Source organism: Rhinichthys klamathensis, unplaced genomic scaffold, assembly GCF_029890125.1.
Source record: "Rhinichthys klamathensis goyatoka isolate OS25496 unplaced genomic scaffold, OSU_Roscu_1.1 h1tg000329l_1, whole genome shotgun sequence".
Lineage (NCBI taxonomy): Eukaryota > Metazoa > Chordata > Actinopteri > Cypriniformes > Leuciscidae > Rhinichthys > Rhinichthys klamathensis.
In genome coordinates, this window is record NW_026606844.1 from 1049325 (window position 1) to 1060587 (window position 11263).

At 37.0% G+C, this 11263-nt stretch overlaps 2 protein-coding genes across 2 annotated transcripts in view; both read right to left on the minus strand.

Annotated features, from left to right (window-relative positions):
• Positions 1 to 424, minus strand: part of trim3a (tripartite motif containing 3a) — a 29666-nt gene extending 29242 nt beyond the window's left edge. The window contains exon 1 of the mRNA XM_056271970.1: positions 406 to 424. The gene's annotated coding sequence lies outside the window, so the exon portion shown is untranslated. The remainder of the gene's footprint in view (positions 1 to 405) is intronic.
• A 1595-nt stretch (positions 425 to 2019) lies between these two features.
• fhdc4 (FH2 domain containing 4) lies at positions 2020 to 10967 on the minus strand. Its single transcript, XM_056271971.1, has 12 exons — positions 10819 to 10967; positions 9864 to 10220; positions 8243 to 8304; positions 6834 to 6936; positions 6577 to 6662; positions 6352 to 6452; positions 5994 to 6064; positions 5751 to 5858; positions 5580 to 5650; positions 4783 to 4900; positions 4371 to 4535; positions 2020 to 3437 (listed from the first exon to the last, which is right to left on the minus strand). Exons 2-12 carry the CDS (start codon positions 10179 to 10181, stop codon positions 2364 to 2366), a joined length of 2277 nt encoding a protein of 758 aa, XP_056127946.1. The 5' UTR covers positions 10182 to 10220; positions 10819 to 10967; the 3' UTR covers positions 2020 to 2363.
• Positions 10968 to 11263: the final 296 nt, after the last annotated feature.

Genomic DNA, 11263 nt, shown 5'->3' on the forward strand with positions numbered 1-11263 from the left:
ACCCAGTGACTCGAATCTTTTGAATATGTTGACTGAAAAGATTTGTTTAGGTAACAGGTTCGTTAACTGATTTGAATCACGCCCATGCCCGTATGTGTCGACAAGTGTCTGTTTGTGTTATCATTAAAAAACAAACAAATAAAAAACGAATAAAATCAAATTTGAGTGTCTAATCTACTAAAGGGTGTCCAAAATCCAAAAAGAGACTTTTAGCATTATATTCGTTTACCCACAAATGACAAAGATCATTTTTCAGTCCTGTAACTGCTTCACTTTTATCAAGCTAACAATGCATTTCCCCCCTGCTTAAATACGTATATATATATATAGCCTACAATAATGAATGGCAGTCATATTACAACAATAATTAACTCCAAAGGGGAGAAAACATCTTGGTACACACACCCGGCTTAGAAGACATCTTTAAAAGGGAAAACATCTGGTGCTCTTTTTTTTCCTTAAACCCAGTTCTGCAGAAGAGTATTAAAAGGCTCAATAGTTCAGTCAATCCATGACCTTAGGTGATACGAGTGAAAGTACGTCAGTTTGGGGTGGGGATACGGGGCTACACAGTGCAAGGGTTGGGCTTTGTTTACAGTGGGGTGGGGGTGGTGGTAAGACCGTGTTCTTGGGCTTTCATTATGAAGGTGGTGGTTGTTGCTATGGAGACTGCATCCAGCCTAAGACAGCCAGATGGCAGAAGCAGACTGTCTCCCGAGCCACGTCAGCAAACGCAACATTAAGACATAGACTGAACATTATTACACATTTGCCTGCCATGTGCATCATATTGTGTGCTCTGCAAAAAAAAAAAATACATTTTAATATAATTTAAAGTGTGACGAAAATGTGCATTGTTGATTTTATATTGTACTTCCAACCAATATATTAAATAATGATTAATTATAATTCTGTTTCATATAATAATAATTTAATACATTTGTTTTTGTTTTTTATGCTGAAATAGACCTATCATTTCTGTTATTACATTTATAAACTGTTAATTATAATATATTCAAAGAAATGAAATGCATCTCTAAACAATTCATGGTAAGTGTCTGAAATAAACAGCATTCAGCATTTAGACATGCACTGTAACAGCATGAAATCACACTTATTAGCCACAAAACCGGTCCAACACAATCTAATAAGCCATTTTCAGGATGAACTGGACTATAACCATATAGCATGTTGTGACATTCAATCAGTACTTGACCCTTTATTCTCAGTTCTGTGAGACTAATGAGGATGATTCACTCACACAATCACCCAAACTCCCCCCTCCCCCAAATCTCCACCCGACAGGGTCTCAGGCTATCTAGAAAGCAATAAAGAGGACCTATCGGGAGCCCATGACGTTATCTATTCTCCCTAACTAAGCCTTCAATGTCTTTATCAAGAATAAGCCCCTTTATCTTTACTTGTTCATCTTTACTCCAGAAGCTCAGTCGACAAAAAACATGAAATACCATGTATGACTGCATCAAGTAGCACAGGAGATGTTGTTGAGGTCAAGCGTAATACGTAACATAAAAAATGATAAATATATCTTGCCTGAAAACAGGACAAACAGCATCATATAAAAATGCACGCAAGCATCTTAGTGTGTGAGCAACTCCTAACTGGAACATGGTCTCTAAATGTTCTTGCAATCTCATATTGAGAATCAAAAGCAGAGGTTTTATTCTTTCATTTCTGGAGCTCTGAAAACCACAAATTACACGAACTCTCTTCTCGATTCCCCATTTTCATCACGTAGGCGAGTGCTTTGATCCGTATACTGGTCTGTCATAGGAAGCCTACAATGACCATACAGAGACCACTTTCAGAAACATGATTTAGTACGAGCTAAGGTGTCAGGTAAATATAATAATTAAAAATAATAATGATTAAACATTAAATTATTCATCAGACAAGAATTTGTGATTTTATGTGGTGCATTACAACCACATTTACCAACTTACTTGTATTTTGATTGGTCAGTATATAAACTAAGTGAATAATTACTCATAGTCAGAGTCATGCATAATTGTGCATGGTTCATTTTTGCAGATACAGAATCCGTCTCGCCATGGAAATGTAATGCCATATGTACTGCCCCCTTGTGTTACATAAAGAGCACTGCAGATAAAATATCTTATTTTCCACTGATCTCAACGCTATATTTAAATTCATTGTGTTTTTTGGATGCCATTGCATGTGCGTTATTTATAGAAGGCGTGGAAATAAAAGTCCATTCGCTGTTTTAACAAGCAAACATTGACAAAGCACCAAGCTTGTTTTCCATAAATGCAGGATGACACTCAGCATGAAAGTCTGAATAAATAGACAGCAAGGTTTTTTTTTTATATCACGGGTCAGAATCAACTGTCAGAATCAAGCTCTTTTGATTTGTCTTTTTCACGCCAGCGCTTAAATAAAGACATAAAGCTGAAGCCCTCTTTAGCGCCTTTAAATGATGTTGTTTGGCTGTTTCTTTTGCCAGTACCAAATTGCAAGCTAGGCACCGTCTCTTCAGTCTTTGCTTCTGGCTCGGCTGATTGTGACTGTGATAAGTTAACTGATTGTGATTCTTCTAGAGAATTAAGAGGCTTTGCCTCTGAATCTTTATCAATCTTTAAAGAGTTTCGTTGTGCGGTGAGCATATTACAATCCACAGATTTCCCTTTTCCAATAACACCTATAGAGGGAGCCGGAGATGCATCTACTTTACAGGGCACAAAAAGGTCCTCTTGGCTGGTACTTTCACATTTGGCCTCAGGAAGTGCGATTGTGTGCCGGCGATTGATGATCTGGCTGTTCTGCAGCAGAGGGCTGGATTTAGAAGCGTTTTCTTCTATGGCCATGATCAGCAGCGGTCTTCTGTCCTCCTGGAAGAACGTCTGCCTGGGAGACAGGATCGGCGACAGGGCCTCGGCGGATGAAATACTACTTCGACTGGACTGGTATTGTAAAACTTTCCGTGACACCTCTCTCATATTCTGCACTTCTTTCTCGGTCTGGGCATCTTCCTCCTCCTTCTCCGTCGATACGGAGACTCGCTGATCTGGAGAGGAATTGGTACCGGCACTTTCCTGCACCGGGCTTGAGATTATAACCTCTGGGTGATTGGACGTCTCTTCCTTATCAAAGCTCTCCTTGATCAAGGAGGATTGCATGACACTTTTGATCCAGCTGTCCCTCTTAACCTCTTTGTTGTCAACGGGGTGGTTGTTCTTCAAGGGGGTCTCAGGCAGATTCCCCAGCGTGGGTGAACCGGTCCCAGCTCTACGGCGGGATTGCCGACTGTTGAACCTCTGTAGGATGGACTCCAGAGCATCTCCTTCGATGTCTTTGTCTCGTGATGAGCAGGTGGCGGTGGAGCGTCGCTTAGCAGCAATCTGAGTGCGCTCTCGCAGCCTGCGCCTCACATCCACCATGTCTCGCTCAAGGTTCTCCTATGGCAGAAAGATGATAGAGAAGTGATTTATGTGATTCATGAAGCTTTCTTTATTTTATCTGGTCATGGAGGATAAACAATATTTTTACAGATGTCTGTGACAATTTAATTTAATTGACAATATTTAAATATTTTTTTTTTAAAAAATCATCTAAACAAAAAATAATAAAGTTGGTTAACAGTAATTAAATAGGTTAACAATATTTATTTATTTATATTCATATATACTATGTCTATTATTATCTCATTTGAAGAGGTTACATTTACAGATATGCTCAAATGTTATTTTTATTTTATTATTCGTTTGCCAAAATGACAGTGACCCTGATTCTTATACTTGCACACATTGCTGTGGATGCAGCATAACAGGTAAAAACACTACCATTCAAGAGTTTTGGATCTGTAAGACTTTTCAATGTTTTTGAAAGAAGTCTCTTATGCTCACAGAGGCTGCATTTATTTAATCGAAAAGGACAGCACAAACAGTAAAACTATAAAATATTATTACAATTTAACTTTTAAAATGTCTGTTATTTCTGTGATGCAAAGCTGAATTTTCAGCATCGTTACTCCAGTCTTCAGTGTCACATGATCCTTCAGAAATCATTCTGATTTGATGCTCAAGAAACTTTTATTATCATTACTATAATCAATGTTGAAAGCAGTTGTGCTGCTTAATATTTTGTGGGAACTGTGATAATTTATTTTAAAGATTATTTGATAAAAAAAAAATAAAGTTCAAAAGAACAGCATTCATTACAGACAGAAATCTTAACTGTCACTTTCAACGTGGTCTCAGACTTTTGGACCCCACTGTGCATCATTTCAAACATGTTTTGCAGAAGTCCTATTGATTTCTTTAGGTGTAAAACAACCCCGGGCTAAGATTGCCTCTTAGACTAGAGCACCTCAAATGTATGGTTAGAATTACCTGAACTGCTCGTTTGAACTTCTCACAGAAAGAGTAGAAAATGGAGCAACAATCCTCTAGTTTGAACTGAGTGGGGTCCTCACAGAAATACTCTGCTACCGAATCACTCACAGCTGAAAGGGTTTTGAAGGCTGTCTCGGTCTCATTTAACCTGGTTTCTGCATTCTAAAAAAGAAGAAAAGACAAATGGAAGAAGCTGCTGTTCTGATGTGATACTTCTTATTTAACACATTTCATGCAATCAGGGAAATGCACTAATGTTTATGTGCATGTCAGCACTTCAGTAGTCAATAGGCTCAATAGCATGTTACCACACCAAAAGACTTTGAACAAAAAAAATTGCATGCTCACATTCAGAGATAAACTAAATAGGTTCTAACTAAGGAATTGTGAGAAATATAAAATGCCTCACCAGCAGAAAATCCCTCATCTGTTCTTCCAGATCTGGATGTTTACCAGCATTCTGCTTCGACACCTGGACTTTACTCACTTCCTTTTGGAAATCAGACTCAATTTCCTGTTTATGAATCCTGTATTGAGGAAGACAGACAATATATTTCACTCTTTTTTTGCATTTTCAGTGCAAATTAGTACTGAGCACAATAATTGAACCGTTACAGATCTATTGAAAGACTTTGCTAAAGCAAGCTTGAGATTCTAACCTCAATAAATTAAGATACAAGACTCACAATATTTTAGAGGAAATTACAGAGTACTGAAAAACCATAACAGTACAGAGAATCACATATAACACATTTTATTGTTAAAATCGGTATTGTTAACTAAAACTAAAAGTATTAAAAAGTGTTTTTCTTAATTGAAATAAATATTAAATGAAAAACTAATTAGAAATGTTGCTTTGGCAACTTACTGTAGTTAGTTAAAGTACTAAAATAAAATAAAATAAAATAAAATAAAATAAAAACAAATTAAAGCTAAACAGAAATATTTAAAATAAACATAAAAATGAGAAAGACACAAAAAAAACCTAAAACAAACTAAAATTAAAATTAAAACTGAAAATAGAAAAAAGCCAATTCAAATGATTAATAAGTACTAAAATATCACTGGTTAAAATTCTGCTTTTATTGTTGAAGTTTTTTTAACAGATTTTTGTAGTGTGTGCATTTTTATATTGAGCTACTATTAAAATAATCAGATAAAATAAAATAATTATAGCAATTTTTCAAACAGCGATGAGTGGCCTACCTTGCTGCATCTCCAATATTCTGTAGTTTCTCTGGGAACTTCAGCAGCGATGCATCTATCTTCTGGGCTTGCTGTGGTAACAGACACATGAGAAAAGAATTAACATGGAAATAAAGCTGTGTGTCTTATGTGGCTCTGGCACCACAGTATAATATTAAACATCATTGCTACCATCACAACATAGTGCATGAGGTTCATTCCAGGCTTGTTGGCTTTGGTATCCGCTAGTTTGAGAAGAGACGTTATCCGGAATCCCACCGCGCTGCCGGCGTACCCTCCCTGGTGGAAGTGGGAACAGAACGATTAGGATCTCATGACAGTGTAAACACACAAATGTGCAGTGCTGTTTTGAGTTGACCGACTTGAATCATTTTCAACAATCGTAGCAAAATACAGTGGTATGATTATACTCACAGAGTTCATGTAGTTCCCTGTTTCCAAGACTAGTCGAATGACTGAATGTAGATCCGCACATTCCAACAGCTCTGGAAATAATTTCATACATGGGTTAGGTGAAATAAAACAAATCAAACCTAGTCACATCCTTGTAATTGCACTAATAAACAAAGCAAGCCAAGTTTCCTGGGAATCAAACCCATAAAGTTAGTCATGCTTTAAGGACCTATAAGGATCATTATAGTATGAGAGTATTTTTAAAGTTGATTTAAATTATTTAAATTTTTAATTTAAAAAGGAATAATAATTAATAACCATGACTAGCTTTTATAATATAAATATATAGGTAGTAATTTGTTGTAATCTACAATCTTACCTTGTCCAGCAGAGGTCATGACTGCAATAGAGTGATTCACCTCATCCACAAAATGGGAGAATTCCTCTTTGAGTACTAAACCGTTCAACCGTTCCTCATAGCTAGAGGAAGAACAAACAAATTAAAATAATCATGATGGCATATCCAAAAATTACTGTATCGAAAGAGCTCCGTGTACAATCGTGTTAAGTGTGTATTTGTCTTTGTGTGGCTGTATATACCCACCAAGGAACTTTGACAAGTTGTACCATGAACCGATCTGGTTCAGATAAAGTTGAATAGTCTCCTTTAAAATCAAGAAGCTGACGCACCTTATGAAAGAAGAAACATAATGCATAGCAACAAGCTTTTAGGTTTGCGATTCAAATGAAAATGCTGCATAAAATATTCTTATTCTGGTCTAAAGTACGAAAACTTTTATTAAAATGCATTGGAATTGCTCAATGAGTGTAACTCAGACTCTAATCAAATTTTACACCCACCTCTCCATCCTCTGGCAGTAGTTTGCACAACTCCTTCAGTTTCCCAGTACCAAATCTTTCTCCTCTGCCGCTGATAATGTCGTCAATCATTTCACTTACTGGCCTGTGGAGAAAGTTAGAGCAAGATGTGGTAAAATTATAGATCAGGGCCACAGACTATTTGAAGAGTTACACAATTTCAGATTTCCCAAAGATTCACTGGAAGTGGGGCTCTACCAATATGATATAGTAATCCCCAGGCTTCCTTATGAACTTAAGAAGGTAAAAGCAAAAAAAAAAAAAAATATATATATATATATATAAAAATAAACATAATAAAATAAACAGTTTTATATGCATCAGCTTTTGATTTTATTTTATTTTGGGGGCATTTACTCACCCTCGTGTTGTTTCAACCCTGTATGATTTCCTTTCTTCACACAAAACAAGAGATTTTAAAAATGTTAGAACCAAACAGTTCGGTTCTCATTGACTTCCATTGTATGGTCAAAAAAAATATAATGGATGTCAATGGGAACCAAAACTGTTTGAACATACAGGTTTGCAACAACATGAGGGTGAGTAAATTAGGACAGAATTCAATTTTTTGGGTGAACTATCCCTTACCGTCTCCTATGGCAGTTTAATGTGCCGTGACAACTATAAGATATTTGAAGGTTCATTTTCTGTGGCGTGTCAACATTGCTCTGTTTGTTTGAGCAGCCGAACACAGCAACAATGACTCAACCAATTGCGTGATTTTGGTCGTGGGACTAGCTGTTTGTCCAACCAATGGCAGCTGGGGGAATGTTCGAGAAACTAGTTTGAAAACAATTAACACTTTCACTGCTAGCACAGACACACGTCAGCTTTAAATAGACTGATTACATTGTAAAACTCAATTTGAAATTGTCCAAAACAAATGACACATCGAGCGGCCCATCTGTAAGAACGGTATAGAGGAAGTGTCCAACACATGTACTTCCACACTGTGAGTCATACTTCACCTTGTTCTGGTTGCTATACACTCTTAATCTCCTCTTCTTGGCCAAGCATAAAAAATACCTAGGATAGACAAGCCCCATCTTGCTTCTCTTTTTTTGAGATAACCAAGCAAACCAAACTGGTCTCGCAAGCTCTAGCTGTAGCACTATAGAACTGATGTGTTCATTAACATGTCAAAGTTAAACTGACACAATCAACTAACCAATATCTGAGGAGAAATACTGCATGATTAAGGGAAATGCTGCAAAGCTCATCTTATCTCCATGTTTGTACTCCAGTAGAAAAGATATGCCTGGACTGATGTTGTCAGGGAAAATTCATTTGGCTTGCAGAGACATGTGAGCAATGTATCCTAAGCGTTTCCACCCTAAGATCTGCTGATGAAATAGAGAGCTTTTCTTAATACTCCCTTGTGGTACACTCACCTTCTGAACTGCTTGAGGAAGATACCAATGTTCATGTTCTTCTTGGAGTTGAGAATGGACACCTGGCAAGGGAAAAAAGCCAATTATATGGACATGGCTTGACAAAGGCAGTTGTTAGACTGATTGCTTATTATGTATATTACACCATTAACAAACATAAATGTAAACAGATTGTATCAGGTAGTTACTCCACCCTGATGTGTTTAATCAGTTTTGAACTATGAAAAACGAATGATGATTTGTGAACCTCAACAACCCTGCCTATTCATTTCTTGCATTAAAAAATAATCAACGGAACATTGCGATGATGTGATTCAGCAGTTGTAAAATTAGATGTTCTGCATCACAGTGTTTTTGAAATGTTAGCTATTCAATATTGGTGGAGTCCGCCTTATGTAAACACTTACAGAAAAGACGAAATCCATCCACCTTTGAAAAGGGTTCAGATCAAACGACAAACATAGTCAAGTGGCGTCCATAAATGCCACAGTATTGTCTTATGAATGACTGTAAGCATTATTTGAAAGAGAAAGATTCTTCAAATCTAGTTACAGTGCTAGGATGTTTTTTTGTTTTTGACTGTGGGCCACAGCATGACAAATCAAGATTACAACAATGAAAAATGTAAAAAAAAAAATAATAATAATTTTGCAAAAAAAACAGCAGTCATTTAAACATCATACTGTCATTTGAATTTCCTTTTAGTAAATTTTTCTTTTCCACTTATCTATCTGACATTAGTATTAGTTAGCGATTAGTTCTGTATCATGTGACTGCAGAAGTCAAGCCAGTTTTTAAACATGTTTTCTGACTAAATGTCATAACATAACCTAGAATGTATTATGAAATTAACTTAAATTACCAAAGAGTGAAAGGATAATGACAAAAATTGTAAATTGGTCCACATTAGCCATAAAACTGGTTAATTTAGTAATATAAAAATAACAATAAATAACTTTCTTTTACACACACGTACGTATGTTGGGTTTCCATGTTTTAAGAGAACTTTCCATAGACAATGATTTTTATATAGTACAAACTGTACATTGTATCCCCTAAACCTAAACCTACCCCTACACACAACCCTCAGAGAAAACTTTCTGCATTACATTTTCAAAAAACAGCATTCTGTCTGATTCATGAGCTGTTTTCCACATAAATAAATAAAAGGGTTAGGTTAGGGTTAAAAGTAGCTCCATACTGTAAAAACTGCAGGTTACCACTTTTATAGAGAAATAGATCGAAATACTATGATAGTGCACTACATGGAAGATAACTGACCACGAAGAAACGGTTTATGCAAAACTAGCAATTAGGATACCTCATGCATTCGGCATGAGAACATGAGATGCTTGAATCACCTTCAGCTCTGTAATCATTACTATAGAAACACTCATAGATCCCAAAACCAACAGATTATATCAAATTTAGTGAGATTACAACTAACTAAGTCATCTTTACAGTGTTTTGCCAGACCTGAGACAGTCACAAAGTCTACCCTATTAACAAGCTTGATGAAAGCATATGTAAATCTCTCTGAGTAGATGAGTCTGGAAACACCCATTTACTGTAAGCCTGCAGACACAAAACATCCTTTCTAGCACATCCCACCTAAACTCACCATTTCAGGTCCTGGGGCCTTGCTTGGGGATTGGCGTACACTGCTGCGGGTTGTGGCCTGGACCTTCTTCTGGTCATTGCGGCTGAACAGCTCCTCCATACCTTTGGTGTCCAACTCGAAATCCCTGCTCTTCTCGGCCGTCCATATGTTATGTTTGCCTAGCACAGTGTCCTTTGGTATGGCCTCCCAATTAAAATTACGCATTATAGAGGCCCGTGCCGGCCCTCTGGAAAACGGGCCTCCACTAGGGAAGAGGGCAGGGGGTGGCGGAGGAGGAGGAGGAGGAGGTGGTGGCGGCGGCGGCGGTGGTGGTATCATGGTTTGGATGTCACTTGCAAAGATACTGCTGCATCATCCCTTTAAAGAAAGGACAGAAAAGGAAACCATATGTTTGTATGTCTAATATCTGCTGTCATTTAACTGAAAAAGGAAGGATTTGTGTAATAGGGAAGTTAACCGAGAAACTGTAGGCGATAAGCACTGGTGAGTAGCCTACATAACTAACAAAACCAGGACAGTGAAAAATATCTAATAGGTTTACAAAAGTTTACATGACCTCTACATGACGTTTATGTCAAACTCAAAATTTGCTAGACATTTAAGCTACACAGAAGTACCATGGTACACGGATGTAAACAAAATTACATTTACATATTTGTATGGTACTACAACAAGTTTTTTTGTTTTTGTTTTTGTAAGGGTTAGTTTACCATAAAGCCTACCATAATTTCTTGAGAAACTTTTAAATCTTAAAAAAACTGTACAATTGTTTTGTACCTTATAATGTCATTATTCGCATGTTCTTCTCTCAGTTTTATCATAGTACTTAAATGGTATTGTAGAGTATTACAATAACTGTCCGTGGTGGGGAAACCGACTTGGATGTCCATGGTATTTTTGATGTCTAGGTTTTCTCATGGTAACAACGTATAGGCCTATAAAATCTTTTACTTACTCGTTTGAGAGGTAGCCAGACGTCTACCAACAGAAATTACTGTCTGACAATATCCGAACTTACTTTGGCTATATATTCCAGAAAAGAAAAGCATGCTCCATAGTAGGCTATGCTACTGTCCCACGGGACTGTTGGCTACTGTACCCGCTCTGAGGAAGTGTGATGTTGCAATCTGCTCTTACCTGTAGCTCACGCCCAGAACTCGTCAGCGCTTGTTTCAGACGTAATCCATGTGTCATGATTGTTCAAATTTCATAAAAGTACCGCATGAATGGGTACTGATTCGCCTACATTAACAGACAATAACAGCAACTACCGTTAGAATTCGAAAGCTTCCATTTGTTTAATTTGTTTTAGCTTTCCCGCGTTTTCCTAAACTCAGAATAAAGGCCGTTTTACACTGATCATTTTTAAAAGGGTTTAGTACCGCTTTTCACCATGGATC